The 22,844-nt window shown below is 51.2% G+C and overlaps 6 protein-coding genes across 6 annotated transcripts; 3 read left to right on the plus strand and 3 right to left on the minus strand.

The window, feature by feature from the left end:
* Positions 1-2,617: 2,617 nt before the first annotated feature.
* Positions 2,618-4,566, plus strand: KD926_003040 (protoporphyrinogen/coproporphyrinogen oxidase; the record flags this gene model as incomplete). Its single annotated transcript, XM_053097323.1, has 6 exons — positions 2,618-2,700; positions 2,788-2,857; positions 2,919-2,999; positions 3,067-3,417; positions 3,491-3,916; positions 3,979-4,566. 6 exons carry the CDS (start codon positions 2,618-2,620, stop codon positions 4,564-4,566), a joined length of 1,599 nt encoding a protein of 532 aa, XP_052958671.1.
* A 3,610-nt stretch (positions 4,567-8,176) lies between these two features.
* On the minus strand, positions 8,177-10,253 carry KD926_003041 (uncharacterized protein; the record flags this gene model as incomplete). Its single annotated transcript, XM_053097324.1, has 5 exons — positions 8,177-8,350; positions 8,406-8,813; positions 8,885-9,064; positions 9,121-9,494; positions 9,548-10,253. 5 exons carry the CDS (start codon positions 10,251-10,253, stop codon positions 8,177-8,179), a joined length of 1,842 nt encoding a protein of 613 aa, XP_052958672.1.
* Positions 10,254-11,355: 1,102 nt separating this feature from the next.
* KD926_003042 (PDPK1 family serine/threonine-protein kinase) lies at positions 11,356-13,946 on the plus strand (the record flags this gene model as incomplete). Its single annotated transcript, XM_053097325.1, has 2 exons — positions 11,356-13,530; positions 13,593-13,946. 2 exons carry the CDS (start codon positions 11,356-11,358, stop codon positions 13,944-13,946), a joined length of 2,529 nt encoding a protein of 842 aa, XP_052958673.1.
* Positions 13,947-15,328: 1,382 nt separating this feature from the next.
* On the minus strand, positions 15,329-17,361 carry KD926_003043 (Zn(II)2Cys6 transcription factor; the record flags this gene model as incomplete). Its single annotated transcript, XM_053097326.1, has 3 exons — positions 15,329-16,244; positions 16,306-16,843; positions 16,902-17,361. The coding sequence occupies 3 exons, from the start codon at positions 17,359-17,361 to the stop codon at positions 15,329-15,331; spliced, it is 1,914 nt and encodes a 637-aa protein (XP_052958674.1).
* A 1,036-nt stretch (positions 17,362-18,397) lies between these two features.
* KD926_003044 (uncharacterized protein) lies at positions 18,398-20,138 on the plus strand (the record flags this gene model as incomplete). The annotated part of the gene is made up of 2 exons (XM_053097327.1): positions 18,398-18,934; positions 18,996-20,138. 2 exons carry the CDS (start codon positions 18,398-18,400, stop codon positions 20,136-20,138), a joined length of 1,680 nt encoding a protein of 559 aa, XP_052958675.1.
* An 814-nt stretch (positions 20,139-20,952) lies between these two features.
* KD926_003045 (putative serine--tRNA ligase DIA4) lies at positions 20,953-22,503 on the minus strand (the record flags this gene model as incomplete). Its single annotated transcript, XM_053097328.1, has 1 exon — positions 20,953-22,503. The coding sequence occupies one exon, from the start codon at positions 22,501-22,503 to the stop codon at positions 20,953-20,955; it is 1,551 nt and encodes a 516-aa protein (XP_052958676.1).
* Between the last annotated feature and the right edge of the window lie 341 nt (positions 22,504-22,844).

A 22,844-nucleotide genomic window follows, 5' to 3' on the forward strand; every position in this document is an offset into this window, starting at 1 on the left:
TTACCCTGCTCCCGATGGTCTTTTTGTCCACCTTTTCTTTTTCTTCTTTTTTCTTTCTTTTATTTTTTGTTGTTTTCGCTGTGCCTTTTGGATGTCTCTGAAGTCCCTGAAGTCCTACAGATTACCGAAACACTAATTCAATATTCAACACGAAAAAGCGACAGGTAATCAGAAAGTCGAGGGCAGTTGCACTGACTACGTAACTCCTCAGCCATCAGTTTAATTGCTTTTTCTTCCATTATGGAGCAAACCCTCTGGGTCCCATATCCTTCTCCAAGTCCAACCTCCCCGGTGGATTAGACCGTAACATCTCTGCAATTCCCCTCCATCAATTGGGTGCGGGCGTGGGGCAAGGCCAATGTTCAGAACTTCAACTCTCGTGGCGAGCCTGGCGACTGGAGAGTATTGGTGTCAATCTCCTAGGGCTCCACTTACTGGCTTCTCGTTGCCCCTTTTCCGTTACTTCTCATTATTATTCTTAGGTTCCAGCCCCACTTGCGTCGCCTCTCTTTTTTTTTTTTTTTTTTTTTTTTTTTTTCGGGTCCTGCCTACGTAGGCAAGACTAATTGAGACAGAGATAACAACAGCAAAAACCTCCGACGGTGTCGAGTACGTGGTCGTTGCTCTCTGATCTATCTATCTACGACTACTAAGTAAGAGATGAAACGACTGAATGTCGATCAGCGCGTACGGTGTAAGGGAAAATCGACCAGGAATTACCAGTGTAACCGCAGCGTGTTGATCAAAATTAACACCGTCTTGTTTGGCACGACCTGCATTACGCAAGCAGCCTGCTAGCCAAGCACTTCTTACCCGCGTTCAGCGGCCACTTGTCCATAGCGCTGCCGCAAAGGTCCCTTGCCAGTGGAGAATGCGGCGATCTGATGGCTTGCGGGCTTGACGCCATCCCTTTGGTTCAATGGCGTTGGTTTTGGAAACGACCTGCTTGCGTTTTGCCTCGCCGCTCTTTCTCAGGGACTCGTCCTGACGAGCTTCGGGGTTCCGGTGGTCCTGGATATGGATTCATCCTCTACTCCGTACGTTATTACGGATACTACCTACAGCCTCAGGTACCGTCCGGGGACAATAGATACAATAGTAATTGTCCATGGCTACGGTGACACTCAGGAAAATATCACCACTCTACATATTTTTCCCCATATCGCAGGGGAGGACAGAAAACGGGAACAAGACCTTGCCGTACACAAACCCGATGGCAACGGCTATCCTGTCCTGATGAAGAAAAATAAAATCAAATAAAAAGACCACGAAGCTTTTTTCCTCCCACAGTAAACCCTGCGTGGCTGGTAGTTTCATTCGCCTGTCGGTTTCGTCCGCCATCCTGGTCATCTTAACCCTGATAAACGTCTTTTTTGGCGGGTTCTGGAAAGCGATCGGCTCTGAGTTTCCGCTTCAAGGAAGGACGGTCAGTGGATCCAGTTGTTCACAAATTACAATCTGAGTCCTGACAAGTGTGATGGATCAATTGAGGGACGATCCTTTGATGTCAACAGTCAATCCGTTAGAGAGGGCTTAGCAGGCATGTGCGTAATGACGAGTGTTGCCGGCCGTGCTGCACAGACGGCGGAGAACCAGGGTTTAGTACGGAGTAGTCCAGGTCCTATGGAATATGGAGTAGTCTGTACAGAGTACAACCGTGCTCCAGGAGCTCGTCTATGTCATGCAAAAGAACGGAGTCGTTGGCTACACCATGAAGGACTCGACGCGCACCGTGTCTTACGTGCTGAAGGTGTCTGAACACGGCATACGGACTAGCTGTGGTGGACAGAAGAATGCAGCGTACTGAGTAGAGTTGGATGAATTGCGAACAGAGAGAACAAGCTACACCGTGCTCAGTATGTATGTACTGCACAAACTACGCAAATCGGCGATCAAGAATGCAGCGATAGAGCAGCAGTACGGAGTACACACCGGAACGAAGTGCTCAGGGGCAGTCTCCCTGGTGTCTGGCGAGAATTAAGGATAAAAATAGTTAAAACTAAGGCGATCGATGCCGACCATGATGAGTGCAGATGAGCACCGACAGGCCAGCTGCATCCAGATGTATTCGACGATAAGCAGCTCGATAGACCAATCGTAGCTCCGCAGACCCTTACGATCCCAGTGTAATCACCATTAATCCACGACCTAACGTTAGCCACCTGGAAGGTCTATCCAACGGGAAACCAGAAGCCGGTCTCATGGCGCACGGCGACCGAGTCGAATGGCTGGTTGGAACTGGGAAGTTCTGGGATAGCGCCGCGTGTCCTGTCAAGTTTTTAGGTTTTGAGACCAGATTTTAATTTTAAAATTATCAGGCCGGGGGATTTCCCCTTTTCCTCCTCCCAGGGTTTGATAGCGATAGGGATTCATCATCAGTCGTCTTCCTTTGATTAGGGAGGAATCGGGAGGGACTAAACTTGAAACAGACAACTCCCCACACTCTCTTTGGGTTTTCCCGGCAAATACCTGTACCATTAATACTATTAATACTAATACTAATATTACTGTACCTTCCCTCACCGTTCCTTTCCTCTCCTCCCTCTCCTCCTTCCCTCTCCCCCCCCCTTACCGCTTCTTTAAATACTGCAATCTTGCAGCTTCATAGATCTTTTCTATGCTCAGTCTCGCCCGCAAGACCTTAAACCGCGTTCCCAGCTTTCAGGATATCCTACAAGGCAGAATGACCCACCCCGATATGTAAGACTCGTCCGCGATCCTGGTCTCTTCAGGGGTCATCGCACTAGGAAGTGCTGTTGCTAACCTCGTCGTCTTGCTCGATTCTAGCTCCGTCGACGTCCTCGTCATTGGCGCTGGCCCAACTGGTTTGGGTGCCGCTAAGCGTTTGAACCAGATCGTACGATAGCGACCCTACCGAATGCGCAAATTCCTCAATAAATACTGACTGTGACCGTTAGAATGGCCCCTCGTGGTTGATCGTCGACAGCAACGAGACCCCCGGTGGTCTTGCTTCGACCGATGTCACCCCCGAAGGCTTCGTACGTAAAATCTGGCTTCTACTCCCGTCTGGGCAACAAAGAATCGTCACAGCTAACTCATCGACAGCTCTACGACGTCGGTGGCCACGTCATCTTCTCCCACTACAAGTACTTCGACGACTGCATCAACGAGGCTCTCCCCAAGGACGAGGACTGGTACACCCACCAGCGTATCTCCTACGTCCGCTGCCAGGAGCAATGGGTTCCCTACCCTTTCCAGAACAACATCTCCATGCTTCCCAAGGACGAGCAGGTCAAGTGCATTGACGGCATGATCGATGCCGCTCTCGAGGCCCGCGTGGCCAGCACCAAGCCCAAGGACTTCGACGAGTGGATCGTTCGTATGATGGGTACTGGTATCGCCGATCTCTTCATGAGACCCTACAACTACAAGGTCTGGGCTGTGCCCACCACCAAGGTAAGCCTGAAATCACTTCGCATCGATCGGTCGGGTGAAGAAACGCGATCGCTAATGAAACCTCAACTTTCAGATGCAATGTGCCTGGCTCGGTGAGCGTGTCGCCGCTCCCAACGTCAAGGCCGTCACCACCAACGTTATCCTTAACAAGACCGCCGGTAACTGGGGCCCTAACGCTACTTTCCGTTTCCCCGCCCACGGTGGTACCGGTGGTATCTGGATTGCCGTTGCCAACACCATCCCCAAGGAGAACACTCGCTTCGGTGAGAAGGGCAAGGTCACCAAGGTCAACGCTGGTAACAAGACCGTCCAGCTCGCTGACGGAACCACCGTCGGCTACAAGAAGCTGGTCTCCACCATGGCTGTGGACTTCCTTGCTGAGCAGATGGGTGACCAGGAGCTAGTTGGCCTCACCAAGCAGCTCTTCTACTCCACCACCCACGTTATCGGTGTTGGTATCCGTGGTGTCCGTCCCGAGAGAATCGGTGACAAGTGCTGGGTAAGTCGCTTGGAATTTTCCCTACAACTCTGGGTGCAAGCTAACGTGATGGGTTCCAACAGCTCTACTTCCCTGAGGACAACTGCCCCTTCTACCGTGCCACCATCTTCTCCAACTACTCTCCCCACAACCAGCCCGAGTCCTCCAAGAAGCTCCCCACTCTGCAGCTCGCCGACGGCTCCAAGCCCAAGAGCACCGACGCTGAGGAGGGTCCTTACTGGTCTATCATGCTGGAGGTTTCCGAGTCTTCCATGAAGCCCGTCAACCACGAGACTCTTCTGGCCGACTCCATCCAGGGTCTGGTCAACACCGAGATGCTCAAGCCCACCGACGAGGTCGTCTCTACCTACCACCGCCGCTTCGACCACGGTTACCCCACCCCCTCCCTGGAGCGTGAGGGTGCCCTCACCCAGATCCTGCCCCGCCTCCAGGCCCAGGACATCTGGACCCGTGGCCGCTTCGGTAGCTGGCGCTACGAGGTCGGTAACCAGGACCACTCTTTCATGCTTGGTGTTGAGGCTGTGGACAACATTGTCAACGGTGCCGTCGAGCTTACTCTGAACTACCCCGACTTCGTCAACGGTCGCCAGAACACCGAGCGTCGTCTGGAAGACGGTGCTCAGCTGTTTGCTAAGTCCAAGGCTCAGTAAACGCCAAACAATTTATAGAGATATTTTCTGATTTAATTACTGAATGATTTCAAGAGGGGGTTTTTTTTTCGGAGGAAAAAACAATTAGATACCGGATTTTTTTTAACGGACGACGGGAGCCATTGATTCTATTTCACTATTATTCTTTTTCTTTTTATCATCTTTTGAAGCGATATTTGGGAGATCTTTGCGGGCATTTTGTGTTGATGTGAAAACCCACCCATCTTTCCTGCAATTCTTGCTAGAATTCTTTTTCAAGCTATAACCCCTTTTCTTTCTTCGACATATCTTTTCTAGACTTGATTCTTGAAGATGATGGATGTGGAGGTGGATGCCCTGCTAGTTTGGCTATCATTTCGATGCTTCTGCCACGGGGCGCCTTAGATAGGTAGATTTATATCCCACGAACATATTACTGAATGAATGAGATTCGCGAATAAAATTATCCTTCCAGTCAGAAATGTCCGAGCCTGTTTCTTGGAATTGAATCTGACATCCCTTAGGCCGACCGTCAGATCCTGCACATACTGTAGTAACTGACTGCCTTGTCAGGATCAGACCAGTCGATCGACACTCACTACCTATCTGTCGGCTACACTACCGTGTTGTTTTCGGCAGAATATGTACTAGAAAACACTGAGATTGCGATTTGCGATAGATCCGGTTCCGATCGACATGATCAGCCAGCTTTAATGACTCGAACTCGAAGCGACAAGGGATGGTTCTTCCGAATCGAACCCTGATGTCATTCACGGTACTCTGTACTCCGTACGCTGGACTCTATTGTGTATGGTGTACTCCGTGTTCTGTATGCAATTGCAATCTCACCTGCCAGCTATCTACAGTAGTATCTACTAGTGCTAAAGTAAGGTAAGACAGTAGACACCACCCAGTGGACAGTTCATCCTACTAACTAGTTACTAGTACATAGTCAGCACTCAGCAATTAGTTAGTTAGTTAGTGATTGTAGAGATAAATAAATTAAGGCTGAGACAACTGTCTTGGCTTTTTGTCTTTCTTTTTTCCCTTTTTTTTCTAAACCGAAGATTCAAGATTCCTGAGCCCAGACGTTCAGGTCAAGTCAGGTTAGGTCAGACCGGTGGATGTCTCAGTTTGCTCGATCCTGCTCCGTTAAGGGCCACGACAGAGTCTAGAGTCGGGTCTAGAGTCTGGAGTTCTAGACGCACCAGAATAATAACAATAATAATAGTATCTTCTGGCGGCACTATCCACCCCTAAATCTACCCGATCGAGTAGGTCGGCGCTTTGATTTATGGTTTAAAAAAATAAAAAAAAACAAGAGTTGGTTTAAATTAATTAGTTACAGTAAAACTCCGTTATAAGTTATAACGTTCTCGGTCATACTGAAATCTTCGTTTAAGCGAATTTTTTCACTGCCACAATTATTTTACCACTTAAATTCGTAAAATCTTCATTATGCCGTAATTCGTACCATTTTCTAGTCTCTCACCTAAATTCGTTATAATATAGTTTATTTATACATATATATAGTTACTATAGTGTAATGCTTTGAATGAATGCGAATATTCACATAATTTTACTGTTCCGAACCCTCCGATAACGTAATCCACGGCCGTGTGACGCAGTTTCGCCGCAATCAACGGGATTTGAAGCTTTCCAACCACCAACACCATTGAATTAGACTATTTAAAAAATATTACACATAGCTATTTACTAGAGAAGCTTCTTATTGTGTGTCCAATAATCCCACAACCACTACAACGTTGTGGAGCTCACTTGCGAGGCCTTGGTGTTGGCTCATCTATCTGCTCATCAGGCTGTGTATCAAGCTGCTGAGAAAGCTCACGACCTTCTTGTACAGATATAAAGAGATCTTTCCCTAAAGAAACACGCTTCCTTGCTTTTTTCATAACTTTCCGCTCGTTTTCAGCGCGTAGAACCTTATTTTCTTGTTGAAGAAGAAAGTTCATATTCATTGCCATAGACGCAGCCTTTTCAAGATGTTGAATATGAGACACTGGACTGCTGGAAAGCGTTCTTTTCTTTTGGAGACTTCTCTGTAGGCTTTGGACCTTGCGATCAATCTGGCGAGGATTCTGAGGTGTTTGAAAAGCAGAAGAGATTGATCCTTCAACCTCAATAAGAGGCGGTGTTGGCGTACGAAGTTAAAAGGTGATTTTCTCAAGAACCCGGTCTTTATCAAGTGGTTTAAGACCAGCCCCTGCAAAGCCATTGCATATATTCTTTTGAGTAAAGGTTTCTTTGCGAGCAGAAGGATATAGATGCAAGAAAGATCTACCTTATCAATATGGTTATTTCCAGCTATCATCATTCCCTCAACCAGTTTCCCGTACGCGCTCTTGAGTGGCCCGAAAACACCAACATCTAATGGTTGAAGAAGATGAGATGTGTGGGGAGGCATACAGAGACAGATAATTGCATTCTCTCTGCAGAAATTATCAAATTCTGCAGATTGATGACTTGAATGACCGTCAAGAATAAGTAACCGCTCGATTACGTTATTACGAACTTTTTACTGTCCACAATTAAATCGTTATAGCGGAGTTTTACTGTAGTAGGGAAAGTATGCTAAGTAACACTAAATGCGCATATTAAAGGACACATACACATACACACAGACTAAATTAAATAGTTTGCACTGAGTACTCCGTAGTTCCATCTACTCTCTAGGTAATCTACGCTAGTAAACTGGTAAGATTAGGATTGACTTGACGCTCGGACATGCTACCTAATCGATGTGCGATGGTATCAAATTTCGCGATGCCGGATTGCCGATATTTCTATCAGTATCCAGTATCCAGGAATTGAGTGCAGCCCTGCATCTACTGTGTAGATACGTACGGATTACTTTTACCACCAACACTACTTCATTGATTGATCCTACTCTTCATAATCCCGTGTCTACGGGCACAGTGCCAGGAATACCTGACAGCTCCGGAGAGACTGTGGGTGTCCGGGCAGAGAACAGAGACAGAGGGCAGATCACTTTTTTGAATCAGTGGAGGCGCAGACGCGTACTCCGTTCTGGAGCCGGGAATTATTCAACGTAGTCTAGCCGTCTTCGGCCGGGCGATCGGGATGGTCACGGGTGAGGCACTCAGGCAACGTGGTTTCGGACTGAGTGTCTCTCGCTTCTCTCCCTCTCCATCCTCCTGGTGAATATGGAATATGAAGACTGAATCATGCCTGAAACACAAAGAACCACGTATTGCAATTTTCTTCTGAATGCCCTATCCTGATACTGATAGGCTGCTAATAACATGACTGCGCTTTCTCCGCATAGTACGCCAGCCGGGTGGAGTCGACTCGGGCAGGCTGACCAAAGTACCGGCCTCCGCCACCCTCAACGGCAAATGACAACTCACGAAGCGATCCAGTCAACAACGATACCAAAATAAACAGACAAGAATAACAAAAGGTATACGTATCATCATCTGTCATCACCTTATCAGCCCACTCCAAGGTCAACCCTCGATTCAAATACCGCTTGAGACATTCGGTGGCCATGGATCTATTCTTGGACGGGCTCTCCAGGCACGAGAATATACGGTGGCAGCGCGATGTCTCTCCGTCCGTCTGCCAGACCCCTCCAGGCTAGCATCTTGACCTACATGTCCTTGTTCACTGCCTCTCGGTACCATTCTCCAAGCGGCTTTCTTCTCAGCGCACCCAATCCATAATCGTAAATGTTGATACGCTTAGCAGCTTGCAATTCCCCGGAGATCATCCGGTTCAGGCGCTTTTCAATAGCATCAGCTTCCGCCTTAAAGATGGCATCATCCTACGCAGGTTAGCCGCATGATGAACTGACCGTCACGATCCGGGGAAATCCTTACGCTATTTGGCTCAGGGTGGCTACCATGTGGAGTTGCCGAGCCCTCTTGTCTTGTCCGGCTTGGTGGGTTGACAGGAGTGAATGGCTGTACACGAACAGCTGGAGCTGCTCGACGAATGGCCTCCAATCGTCCATACGTCGCCGTGGGCTGCTCACGAGCGATCGCAGAAGAATAGTGCAGACCGGCTGCTGGGGATGTTTCGGTCATGGTTCCCACTGGTCCATACGTCACCAAGGGTTGCTCCCGACTCGTCGCACGAGAATTAGGGTGTATACCAGCGGTTGAAGATACTGGGTGGGTCAGGATCACCCTGGAGGTATCTAGCGGCCCTGCAAGAACAGCGCCATTCTGTTGTAATACCCGATCGTGGGTGAGGTGGGCGGGCCCCATGGTGGAAGCGACTAGGTCCTACAGTTGCGGTGAAGAGTAACTCTTAGCACTGCTATTATCACAGGAACTTCGTTGCAAGGCATGCCTACCGGCTCTCTCATAGTCGCCGAACCCCTAGGAAGGAGTTCCACATCTGCATCGGATGACCTGGCCCCATGCCGAGATCGTATCTCAACATGGTTGTCCGCAGGGGCCAATGAACTGATGGACATGACTCTACGCACTTTGTCCATTTTTTCCGCCTCGCTGTCACTCTCATTCCTCGGTCGCTTCGATGATTCAACATGTTAACTCTCGTTAACCGCTTATCAGCATGGACTCTTACCTCGGCAGCGGGGCTTCTTGGAGATTCAGCGGACGCAACTGGCTCAGGTAGATCCTGAGAGTCACTCGCTAGGGCTGCGGAGGTCCTCTCTGGACCATCAGTGGCACCTGTTCCGTGCAAACGATTTAAGTGTTGCCACATGGGGTTGCGGGTTCGAACTGCCCCTCTTCTCCATGGTCCTGAGTTATTTGATTCCGTTGCGCCGTTCATCATGGCTGCCTTGACTATCAGTCCCTCTTGGAGAAGCCGGTTGAGGATTTTGACCAGTGGATTGAGTGGGACAGGGTACGCGGATGGATATGTCTTGATGCTCAGACTGGGGTGGAAGAACTTGGTCTGTTGGCTCAGTTGAGTACTAGACTTGGGGCTCAGTGCTGTGACAAAGAGCGTTAGTATTTGTTTGATAAAGACAGGTGGGTTTCATTACCCGCTTTGTGTTGATGAGAAGCCGTGTGTTCCAAGTCAAGAGTTAGAGTTGTGAGGGGCAAGGAAACGGAGAGGTCCGTGGAACTTTCCAGCTCTTGACGAAAAGAGAGGCACGGGTTCCCAGTGGTATTGGTGTTGAGAAGTTTGCAACTCCTTGTCTTCTCATCAGCTGAACTGAGGGGGACACCAGACTTCAAGCTAGTGAGAGTTGGGGTGTTTGTTTGTGGTGAATGTTGAAGCAGACCAGTATAGCACACGTATCGTGATCTGGCACTTGCACGTCGAGTGAGAGTACCATTCGCGTCCGTCACGCCGACTAGGCCAGGAACACGAAAATCAGCACAAACAGAGGACGCCGAGACTAGTGACGTTTCAAGAGTGGTAGATTCAGCAAGCGTCGAAGGGAGGCCGACAGCATTTGTTCTCCAGTTTTTCGGCCATCGATCTTGTGATGGCCAACTATCTCGCTCACTGGCGAAACTTGAATTGGACACTTTGAATTGGGACAGAGCATATGGAGAGAACCCCAGGGAGTCGATGGAAGTTTCGTCATCCTCATCTTCATACTCGTCCTCATCCTCGTCGCTGCTGGCTTGGTCCGTGTTATATCCCGACGCAGATTCTGTCTGACGCAGGTAAACTCTTCCCAGATGATAACGGAGGTCTTCTTCTCCCAGGAAAATACGAGTGGGTCCCAGACGAAGCATTTTGGTGGGCTCTTCTATACTCCAGAGAACGTAGAATACCGCAGATTTCTGTAGCGATACTGCAAGTCAATTATTGGATGTAGAATTTGAATGGTGCTGTTTTTTCTAGCTACACCAAACTATGTAGACAATGAATTAGATATGTGGGGAAGGAACGCTGACAGTATATATTTGGAACGCGGCAGGAACAAGCGTGCACGTTACTACGAAGAATAAACATTAAATCAAAATATATCTCGGAATATCTACACAATGTAATCCACGAGGCTCAGGACACCAACAAATTTCAGCTTGTTCTGGCAAAGGACGATGATCAGCCCGACATGGTTCGATACATTCAACGCTGCATCCCAAAAGGGAACCTGGAAATCGTCCCCTTGGAATTTTATGATGTAGAAACAAACGAAAGAGAAAATAAGAAAAAGAAAAAGAAAATAAAAAAAAGACCAAATAGTAGATCCAAGATCGAGATTAGTCAATACTAAATATAACCGGCAGGCAGGCAGATTCTGATCTAATAATAACTAGGATAGAAGAACCCAACTGGAATCGGCGGGGATCCTCAGGCCTCAGGCTGCCAACTGCCATCTGAGCCTCGTCTTCTTTTGCACTTTTGCACTTTTCACTCTTTTCTCTTTTCGTTTTATATTTTCTCCTGGCCCTCAGCACTCACTCTCGACAGTGAGCAAGAGATACATCATCTGCTATTCTTCCACCGCTGCCTCCGTCGGCCCACCCTCGCTTTGCCTCCCTCTCCCTCTCTCTTGGATGGGGAGTTACCGCCAGTTATTGTTCGGCGGGCTATTCATCCCCATAACACCACTCGTTATTTAATTCTTTCCTATTATTATTTGATTACATTTGCAAATAATGATAGAGGAGACAGAGAAAAAAAAACAAAAAAATTCACCGAAGAAATTATATTCTCGTTCTCCTTCCCCCCTACGCTGAAAGTCCCGAGTCTTGGCTGCTCACCCAAACGTCGTCCCTCTCTCGTTTCTCCTTTTCCGTTTCCCCTCTCCCTCTTCCTCCTTCGTCTCTCCCCCCCTCTCGGTCCGATTGTTCGACAATTCGACCGTCCTCCTCCTTCTCACCACCACTCATGCCCGTCATGGACGGGGACCTCAGTCTCTCCCAGTCTCTGGGAGGTCTCCGGATAGCCAACCCGGATGACTCGTCTCTACACTCGTCCGAAGATGCCGCGACTCCAACTCCGTCCGCTGCGACGGCTCAGCCTCCTGCCCCCGAACCCAAGCGCGAGTCGACCCTCTTCCAACAGCGTTCAGGCAGCTCGACCTCCCTCCCCTTTCTGTCGATGCCGTCTACCGGCGAGAGCCTGTTCGACTCGTCGACAAACCCCCACGACAATCGGAATTCCATCGTCCTTCCTTACCTAGATATACAGCAACAACCGACCTCGCAATTCCCCCCCTACGCCCCCCAACAACAGCAACAGATTCCCTCCTCGGGTTCGTCTCGTCCTCTATCGGGTCTTTTCGCGAACGGTTCTACGTCGACCCTGGCCGCCCGGGAGGGCTCCTATCGAATCCGCACCGACTCGGCCGCCTCGTCCGCCTCCGAAAGCCAGGCTCGGGCAGAATCTCGGGGTGGCTCTGCCGCGTATCAGGCCGGGGTTCCCGTACGTGATAATAGCCACAGCGACCGATCGTATCGGACAGCCCAGTTGCCCGCAGGCAACGGGCCGATGGTGATGCGTCAGACTTCCCGTGCCCACGCGCGCGGCGGTAATCCGGCTCAGCTGGCGGGGACGCCTTACGGGATGGAGAACGGCCCTGGGCCCAGCAGCGACGACTGGCAAGACCGAGGCGCCGCTGTGTCTGTGAGACAGGAGCTAGACGCCAACGGGAAGCCCGTTGCGCGCTACATCAAAAAGGGGGTGCGGGATTTCTCGTTCGGGAACACTCTCGGCGAAGGATCCTATAGTACCGTGGTGCTTGGTACGGACCGACAGACCTTGAAGGAATATGCAATCAAGATTCTAGACAAGCGACACATTATCAAGGAGAAGAAGGTGAAATATGTGAATATCGAGAAGGACACCTTGAACCGACTGACCGAGCATCCGGGAATCGTTCGACTTTACTACACCTTTCAAGATGAGCGCTCGCTATACTTTGTGTTGGATCTATGCAAAGGGGGAGAACTACTGGGCGTGCTCAAGCGCATGTCGACTTTCGACGAGGAGTGCACGAGGTTTTACGGTGCCCAGATTCTAGACACCATCGACTACATGCATCGGCGCGGCGTGATCCATCGGGACCTGAAACCGGAGAACGTACTTCTCGATAACCAGATGCACGTCAAGATCACGGACTTCGGAACGGCCAAAATCCTCAAGAGCCCACGGCGACCGGAGAAGAATTCGAGCGGAATGCCGCCGTTAGACTCGGCCGACATGCCCGCAGAGGAGCGTGCCAGCTCCTTCGTCGGCACCGCGGAATATGTCAGCCCGGAACTGCTCACCGACAAGAATGCCTGCAAGGCAAGTGATCTGTGGGCGTTTGGCTGCATTATCTATCAGCTCTTGGCCGGTCGACCCCCTTTCAAGGCCGGAAATGAATACCAAACGTTCCAAAAAATCGTCGCGCTCGATTACGAGTTTCCCGTCGGCTTTCCCGTCGTGGCCCGCGATCTCGTCGAGCGTCTGCTCGTTCTCGACCCAGCTCGTCGGCTGCCAATCGAACACATCAAGAACCATGAATTCTTCCAGGGTATGACCTGGGGCCCGGACCTGTGGAAACGAAAAGCACCTCGGCTGAAGGCGTATGTGCCACCACCTCGTGAGCCCATTAAATTGAACGGAGGTCGAGATGGGGAGGGTTACCCCCCGGCTATCAGCACGGCTCCCTCTGGCGCCACCAACGCCAGCTCCAGGGTGGTCCCAAGACTCGTGACGGAGCTGCCTCCCCCCACCCAACTTGATATCGAGTGGTCGCCGGTGTTGACCAAGACCAATGAGCGAATACTCAAGCTGGGAAATTTGATGGTTTTGTCTTCACCGGCTGCCCATAGCCCCGTCTCAAAGAACGGAACTGGTGAAGTCGAAGCCCCGAAGAAATTTTCACGTTTCTTCGGAGGTAGTACCACTAAGAAGCGACAGCGACTGGTGATGGTGACTTCGTCAGCCCGAATCATTATGGCAGCATCCGGAGGCGACGAAAAGAAAGCCAAGTTGGAGATTTCCCTGCTCGGTCCAGGGTCGCAGTATCGCACTTCAACCGATACTAAAGGATTTTCATGCTGGGTTGTGGACACGGTAAGATTCATATTCCTTATAAGCTGCCTCTCGTAACGCGTTGCTAATGTCATTGATCACAGCGAGACAAGCACTTCGTCTTTGAAGACCCTAAACCCTCGTCTAGCAATGTTGGTGCCACGGCTTTGTCAGCACAGGAATGGCTGGACGCGCTGGACCGAGCGAAAGAAATGGCTCTGTCCCAACAAAACAATGGATCCTACTCTGCCGACGAAGCATTCCATAACTTGTCATCTGAAATGTCAAGCCAGGCCAACACTCTGGATCACAGTTCTGAGATGCACCATGAAAACCCGCCATCATCGTCCGGGCGGGCCACGCTCGTCAAACACCAGGCCACTGACTCTGAATCCGTGAAAGGAAGGAAAAGATTCAGTCGGCGCCACTCAAGGAACGGATTGGCTGCGGTCTTCTAGGCCTATGATTCCACGTATAAGCAACTTTCTCCTTCATCCTCCCCACCTTCTCGATCTCTCCTCCCTTGGAGCATTGCCATCCATTTACTTTCGTACCGTTTTCAGATTTTCACCTGCATTTGACTCATTGGGTGTCATTTTCTCTTCTTGTTTTTGACAACCACTATTGGTATGTGGATGGTCCATTGTTGAAATCAATGGGTTTTGACCGCCTATAACCAGCAATCATCTCTTTTGTGTGCCTGCATTTGAAAGCTTTCCTTTGTGAAGTCATTTGCCTACCTCTTTTTTTGCTTCCTTTTTAATCTTGCATATTTGCAATGATGAGCGTGTTGTGCTTTTTATTTTCCCTGCTTGTTGAGATCACTGCATTTAGATGGGACGGAGTGTGCGTATATCCCTCATCTGGCGCTTTGCTTTTTTTCCCCTCCTTTTTCACACCATTCTCTTCTCTACATACTCGGATATATACTTTTCGCTTGGTCGGAAAAACAGAGGATTCAAGAGCTTGTCGGATTTGTTTTCGTTTTGGTCGGCAGTTACAGACACGAGGAATAGCCTATATACCCCCGGCTCTTCGACATGCCTTGGTCAACCTATTGCTGCTCCAGGTTTCATTTGTCATTATACCATTCTATTTGTTACGCTGAGCGGCTTTCATTGTCTTTTCTTCCTCTTTTTTGTTTCTTATTAGGAGCGGAATTGATTCCCCGATTTGCATCTTCTTTTCTCTTCTTAGGTCGTCAGATTCCCCGTCTCTTCATCTCTTCGTGTCTTGACCTCCCCCTTTTCTTCATTTTCTCATCCTTGCTTTTCAAATACAATTTACTTTCTTGTTACATAGTGTTCTCTTCTACTTCTTTGCTACAATGCTATCTTGTTTTTCAGGGGGATTGACTGACCAATTGGTATCATTCATTCCTACCCGACGGCCTTCTTTCATACCTGTTTCTTTTCTTATATCGCCTTTCGCCTATTCGCCTATTGTATTCATCTGGTTGCCAGCCTTCTCTTCTTTCTGATTTCATCAGATGTGCCGTCTTGTCATGGTACAGCTACTTTCTACATTGGCACAGACCGTCCCCTACATGTATGTATCTTGCATTGGAATTGGAAGACAGACAGACAGACAGACAGCCTTATTCACCTACGTTGTTACTTACAGACCTACAGGGCCTTTTCTTTTCTATTGCATTGGCATCAGGCTTCTTGAACATAGCACTCACATTATCATTTAATAAGTATTTATCGTTTACTATTATTCATTAGATAACTGTAACTATATACATATATATGGATTTTAACATTCACTGCCATACCTAGCCACTTCATTCCCGTGACCAGCAGAGAGGTCAAAATAAAAGAGGAGAGAGGAGGAGTTATTATATAAATAACCAATCAATCCTCGAATTATCCAATTCCTGGATCCAATCGAAATCATCATCGTCGTAAGTGGTATCAGTGACTATTGAGGACCCGGAAGACGTGTCGGGCGGGGTGAATGCCGCCGTGGTCATCGAGATAGGAGAAACAGGGGAGGAGGCAGAAGAGGGAGAGGTAGAGTGAGGAGAAGAGGGGGACTGGCCAGACGCCTCTTGTCTTTTCGCGTCCCGTTTCCGCCACATCAAACTGAGGACCCAAGCGGCGTTGCGGACGTTGACGCTCGTGATGTCGTAGTAAAGAGTGCTGAGGGTTTGCAGGAGGATGGGACGTTGCGCGGGATCGCGGCATTCGGCACCGGCGATGAAGGACGGCCAGATGAGGCATTTGAAATGCGGGTCGGAGACCGGGATTAGGGCGATTTCGCGAATGAGGCGATTAGCGACAGCGCTGTGGTCCGGGGGCAGGCCGAAGCTGTTGGACATGGCGGCGCCGGCGCGAGGGCGGGAGAGCACACGGCTGGCGTAGAGGTAGACAGAGGCGCGGTAGACGCTGGCCAGGGCGATGCGCATGGTCTGGTCGGGGAGGTAGAGGCAGGATTGCATGGCTTGGGCCCAGGCGACGGGGTCGAAGGCTTGGATGTGTCGGAGGAGGGCGCCGGGGGATTGGAATGGGTTGGAGTCTTCTGGGAGGAAGGCCGAGGGGAAATTCAGGGTGGGGTGGTGGGCCGTGGAGTCGGTGTCTGGGTCCGAGCACCAGCCGGCGTGGACGATGAAAATGACTTCGAGGAGGTAGGCGGGGCAGCCGACCCAGGAGGTTTCTTCGAGACGTTTGAGAACGCCGGCGCCCATGTCTGAGGAGTAGAAGGGCTTCGTGAGGGAGCCTGGTCGGGCGAGGGTAGAGCCCATCAGCTGGATCCTGAGGGAGGGTAAGTTAGCTGGATGATCGTCGCATGAGAACAGTTTTGAAGGTGACTTACAGGAGACAACCGTCGATGGCAAAGGTGTCGAGCGAATCGGTCATGCTTTGTTTGGCAAGGGGGTTATTCTCTGAGCCTCGACTTGATAGCAATTGTTTGGCACCCTCGAGGTGATATTTCCAGGCGCCGTCCCCGGACTCAATAGCATCCATAAGCGCTAGGATCATGATCGTCGCCAACGTCCGGTTATCTGTGCGTTTGGAAGGGTCATGCAGATCCTGCGATAGTTGGTGGAGGGTGCGTTGCTTGAATCCGAGGAAGTGCTCGTAGGTCTTTGAAGCTGGTCGCCGGCACATGGAACTAACCACGGCTTTTTCAACATCTTCTGGAGACAGACGAGTCTCCGTCAACGCGGCTCCACCGTTAGACCATGGCGTAGGCGAGAAATCATAATTTGCGACGATTGCATAGTGTAATGCGCCCGTCGCAGCCAGCGCGTGGGCGAGAACGGGGGATTCTCCGACTAAGGGAGTGAGTTGACGGAATGGGTTGTTCACATGGGAATACAGCGCGAGATAACCGACAAGATGCTGGTTGACTTTGAGAGAGCACTTTTAGACACAATCGCAAGGAGATAGTTGCATACGACTACTCACAGTGAGAGATGTAGAATCTGGTCAAAGGACTTAGATCTTGGAACAGCGGATCTACCAGAGCCCTGGGCGCCGGGAAAGAGTCGACTCTCGCGTTCACTCTCTTGGGAGTAATACGTTTCTGCTTCTTTTCCTCCTGCGCAATATCCGATGTATCCCGTGTCGATTCAGGCCCCGTCCGGTTGGGAGTCGGTGCGGAGATGGCATCCGATGCTGACGTCGACAGGCCGTTGTTCGGCAAGGCGCTGGTCGACTCGCTCTGGTTCCCCGAGGGGTTCGAAATGGCGTCGTCAAAGCTGCGACCCATCATCTTTCCTCGACTAGCTACACCTCCCTTGACCCAGACAAGGGGTTTCTGGTACCCCAGACATTCTTTCCCCGCATCCCGGCACTTTCGACACGTGGGGAGGCCATTGTCGCAGATGATGCGTCGGCGACGGCAGGTGTAGCAGCCTTTTGTCATGACGCCTATTCAGTGGGATCAACGGTGATATATCGGAATTGAATCCGAAAGAGCCAAATTACAACTCGCGACAAGGTTTCGAGCATGGCACTGGCCATTATCCTTGACGAGAGAGGTGCGCGGGTCAAGACCAGTTGGACGTTCGGAGGGCTTGACGGTAGGATCTAGGCATGGCTTGCGGTGACCGAGAGAGGGCGGAGGGCGTCAAAAGGACAACCGGACGTCAGGAGGGAATGACCGAAGGAATGACGTTGGAGTTGAAGAAGACAGCATAAAATCATCTCCAATCTTTTCGTTCGGCGGGGACTGATCGGGTCCCACACGTGATGCCCGGGGTTGTGCACGAATGACTAATTATGCCCTTATGTCTTTGCTCTTCTCTGTTGATTCTCTCGATCTTCCAACTCCATCTCGAAGGGGGCACTGGATCTCGACCACAGACAAGCAATTCCATCCAGAACAGAAGACAGCATTCATCTCGATCCGAACTACGTGGATCTTCTTTCCTTCTAGAACCCCATCCCCTCTGTTTTCATCGCTTCTCCATCCCGGCTCTTCTTGATTTGTTTATTTGTTTATGGAGAATGGCTTAGTTCGACTGGACTTGGCTGCATCCAGTAGTGGATCCTGTCCTATCATATCAGGTTTCAGCCTTCTGTTCCCTTTCCCTCCTTCTCGCTCGCTTTCTCGACCTTGTTTGCTGTGCGCCTTTCTTTCCGACGGTATCTGAAACAACACCCCTCGAACCGTCGACTCCTATCGCCTCGATTGGGAGGGTCTCCCACGTCTCCCAACCCACGCCGGTCGATTTGCCTGCATTTTGCCTATCGCCGCGGGGTTTCAGCCGCCGGTGGTTCTGCGCGCTCGGTGGCTTTGTGCAACCCATTCCTTGCATTTCATTGTTTTTTTTTGACCGACGGAATAACCTCAATACACCTCGACGTGCGCTGGAACACATCTCTTGGATGAAGCCTTCCATACCCGCACTCACCCTGGCGCCCTGTCCCCGCGCATTTACTCAGCGCCTCGCCTGACCATGACAACGAAGTCTCCCACTGTTACCACGAATCCCGTCACCGGCCACGAAATGGTTTCCCAGGCCCAGATCCTCGATCGGTCTATCCCCATGCCGAGCGCTCCCTCGTCTTTGTCGCGCCATTCTCACTCCAGCCGGCGACATCGCTCGAGCCGTTCTCACCATGGGGGTCTCACTCACCAGCCCCAAAACGATTTCCCCATTTTCACGCACACAGGCGATGTGGAGATTGTGATTCGTGCGGGTGCCCAGGAGAAGCGGTATCTTCTACACGGGTTGATATTGGCGCAATGCTCGGGGTTTTTCGAAGCGAGCACCCGCGAGGAGTGGTCAGGACAAACCGTCGCGCGACCAACAAATCCGGATCCCGCCGTCCTCTCGCGGATCAGCGAAGATAATTCATCCCTTTCTAACGGCTCGACCCTGGCCCAGTCCGATGCGGGACAAACATCGTGGGCGCCCGAGAAGAGACGATGGCGGTATGAGTTGGACTGGGAGGGCAAGGCGGAGGACGAGGAACCGATTTTGGTCCAAAAGGTTGGTGTGACTTATTGGTCCATCCGTTCGATCCACTTTCTCACTTTATGACCGTGACTAGCCACCTAGCTTTTCCAGTGCGTTCGGGAACGACGCGGGCCAATACCCTCCGGCGACGACCAAACCATCTGGTGCCCATGCGGGTTTCGTTCGCTCCATGGCGAATCTGGCGGGGATGCAGTCGGTAGTGAACCTGCCTCACCGGGGGACAGGGACGAACGCGACGATGGATCCCATCGTCCGTGATTATGATAATCTCTTTCGCTTATTCTACAACTTTCCCCCGCAGCTCAATAGCGTGAACATCGCGACCGCGTACGCCGAGTGTAGGGCACTGTTGGCATTAGCTGACATGTATGACGCGTTGCCAGTCACTGGACCGCGAGTCGACCACCATCTATTAGGCTTTGGCTCCCGGCTATTCAAGCAGATCGCTAAGTACCCACCGAGCTACCTCAAATTGGGATTCCTGGCGCGAAGCCGGGTCATCTACTCGGAAGCCCTGATCCACGTTGTCGGACAATGGCCGGTGGGACTGCCCCATTTGCGCAACGGCCCGTACTCGCCTCTCCCGGACACCGTGCTGGACATCATCGAGGACAAGGTGGAGGATCTGGAGTTTATGAAGGCGCGCGTCGACTCTAAGCTGCTGCGACTATCCCTTACCACATCTCGTGGCGAACGAGTTAGTCCCACGAACGCATACCTCGACTGGCTCGCAATCTCTCTGTTCCGACAATGGCTGGTGGACAGCACAACGCCACCTCCGACGCCGATCCTCAAGAACAATTCCTCGAACCCCAGCAACCATCCCAGTCGCTCGTCGCAGCCGACCGGACATCATCGCGGCCAAGACTCCTCGTCAGGCCCTTCGAAATCTTCCGCATCCACTCCTCCAATGTCCTCGGCGCAGGTGTACCGTCTGATCGGCTCCTCGTCCTCGCAAGCTTATCTAACGCATGACGAGCTCAAGAAATTCCTCAAAGTGCACCCAACCCCGTCTACAGAGTCATTGTACTCCCGGGACGTCCTGAAAAGATTTGAGCGCAAAATGGACGAGATCAAACGGTTAGCTCGCGAGATTGTGAAACCTCTCATGCGAAATTTCCTCGAACTGGATCTGAAGAGTGCTGAAATGAGCGACGCCGGCCTTCCCTATCTGACGTGCATCAAAGTCGAGAATGCCGATGTCCCATGGGAATGAAAACCTTGATAAAACGATACCGACGAAGCCAAGATTTTAACGAGTCCAATTTTGTTTTCTTTACGAACTGTCGATACCCACTGATGATTTAATTCTTCTTTTTTTCTTCCCTCTATCTTTTCTTCATCTCTCCTCCGCCCCAATCCCTCTTATTTTGAATGTTTGATTTGTGACGTTTTCAATGTTGACGAAGTATTTCTTCTTGCCTTTCTTCTTGCTCTGAAAGCAGAAGACAAGACACCATTTTTCTATTTTCGGTCCCCTCCCATGATGTGATCTTTGATACACGATTGTTTTATGATCTGATGTCCTCTTACTACCTTGTCACGTGTTATGAATTTACGATGCTACTTACTAACCTTTTCTGCTTGGTGTTTCTTCTTTCTTCTTTCTTATCCTCTTCTTTGGGGGTGGGTTTCTTTCAATCAATTCAATTTCTCTATTCGACGCTACTCTATTGTATGAACTCCGGGTCGGGTGCTCTCTCTCTCTCTCTCTCTCTCTCTCTCTCTATAAGTTAGATTAACTTGTACATTTCAATCGATCGAGACAATGAATGAATAGTGCTCGGTTCTGTGGGGTCTTTGCGCTGAAGTGTGTAGCTATGTTTGATGTATCATTTTTGCCCGCTTTAATCCAGCTTTCTTTCCCTGACTACCTTGTGCTAAGTAACTATAGATAGTGGAATGAATCATCATAGCCATGCTAGTTTCAAAACGAAGTAAGTACCTAGTATACAAATATTTCAACAAGATATCTATCTATACATCTACAGCGTATTCATACCACAAAATTCCTTCTCTCTTCCCCAACCCTACTTCCCCTGCTCTCCAATCACCTCCAACCCACCCATATAATTCCTCAACACCTCTGGCACAACCACGACCTTCCGATCCTCATCCCACCCATTCTCCAAAATAGCAGCCAACACCCTCGGCACCGCCATCGCCGTTCCATTCACCGTATGCGGGAACCGCGACTCCTTGACTTTCCCGCCGCGCGCGCGCGTCCCGAGTCGTCGGCTCTGGTAGTCCGTGCAGATAGACGCGGAGGTGACTTCGCCCCAGGCGGATTCGAGCGCGGAGGCAGGATCCGACGGCGAGGCGCGCAGACGGGACGGGAAGAGGGCTTCGATGTCGCGCTTGCGGCTGGCGCTGGCGCCCAGGTCAGTGGTGGGCATTTCGAGGACGCGGCAGGGGAGACCCAGGGAGGTGAGGATGTGGGTTTGGATGGCGAGGAGCTCGTGGAAGAGGTCGTCTGAGGAAGGGGTGGTAGAAGGAGACGAGGAGGGGGAGGTATCGGCCCAGCCGAACATCTCGACCTTGGTGAATTCGTGCACGCGGTAGAGGCCCTTCGTGTCGACGCCGCGGGAGCCGGCCTCGGCGCGGTAGCAGCGACTAGGGCCGACAAGTTTGACGGGGAGGTCGGCGGCGTCGATGTCGCGGCCGGCGTACATGGCGGCGAGCGGGATTTCGGCGGTCGCGGCGAGGGAGCGCGTGGGTTTGGACTTGTCTTTGCCGGACTGCGCGATGGACCAGATCTGTTGCTCATTGTGCTGGTCGCGCGGCTGGAAGCCGCAGGCCTCGGCGATGTAGGAGTAGACGATGGAGGGTGGGGAGACGGGCTTCCAGCCGTGGGTGCGGGCGACGCTGAGGGCGTACTGGATCAGGGCCTGTTCGAGCAGCGCGCCCTCGTTGGTGAGGAAGTACCAGCCCCAGCCGGTGGTGGTGGCGGAGCTGGTGAAGTCGAGGAGGCCGAGGGAGGTGCCGATAGCGACGTGCGAGCGGGCGCTGGGGTTCGGGTGAGTGACCCACGACGGCGGCGATTGAGGGTCGAAGTTGATGTACTCGACGAGCTGAGCGTCGTGGCCGACGGGGGTGTCGGCGGAGGAGAGGTTGGGGAGGGATAAGGCTAGGCGATGGATTTCGTCGGAGCAGGCGGTTTTGCGAGTCATCATGGCCTGCGACTGGTCCTTCAGTTGCTGGGCCTCTGATCGGAGAGCCGCCAGCTCTTTCTCGTTGTCATCGGGTTGTCCATCCTGACGCGCGAGTTGCGCGATGGTCTTCTCGAGCTGTTTGACGCGGGATCTGGGCGTTTTGAGGTCATTGTCTAGTTGGCGAGTCTCCTCTGATAGTCGCTGGATCTGGAAGGGATAGTCCGCATGCGATGGATAGTTTCGTTCGACGGAATTCTTAGAGTAAAGCTCGGCATTCTGGCGGATGTGCTTGACGTCGGGGGTGGGCTTCGGAGCGGTCGCGGGTCGAAGAGTATCGCGGCGACGAGCAGAGACGGAAAAGGGACGGCGAAGAAGGGGACCGGTCAGCCTGCAATTGAGGCAGACATAGGGTGTCCGAACGGACGCCATTGAGGGAGGGATGGAATAAGAGAGGGCGGAGGTCAAGTGAAGAGCGAGAGAAAGCAAAAGGAAGCGAGCGGGTGGTTCGATGGAAAGAAAGGAAGTCCCGCTTTGCCCGTTTGTTCTGATGCCTCAGGTGTCAAATGCAAGTCGCAACCAGAGGCGATTCCCACGATCTCAGAGGTTTGGGGGGTTTATCTAGCCGAGGGACTATAAAAGTGAGTTGCATTACATCATTCTGTTTCCAACTATCAGACATTATCATCACTGTCGTTATCATTGTTCCTGCTAGACCTATCATCTAACCCTAAAATCGTTTACTAGTCATTGTTGCCGTTAAAAGTCATGAA

This window comes from Aspergillus affinis (assembly GCF_023601865.1).
Source record: "Aspergillus affinis strain CMG 70 chromosome Unknown NODE_16_length_405296_cov_86_143545, whole genome shotgun sequence".
NCBI classification, from domain to species: Eukaryota; Fungi; Ascomycota; class Eurotiomycetes; order Eurotiales; family Aspergillaceae; genus Aspergillus; species Aspergillus affinis.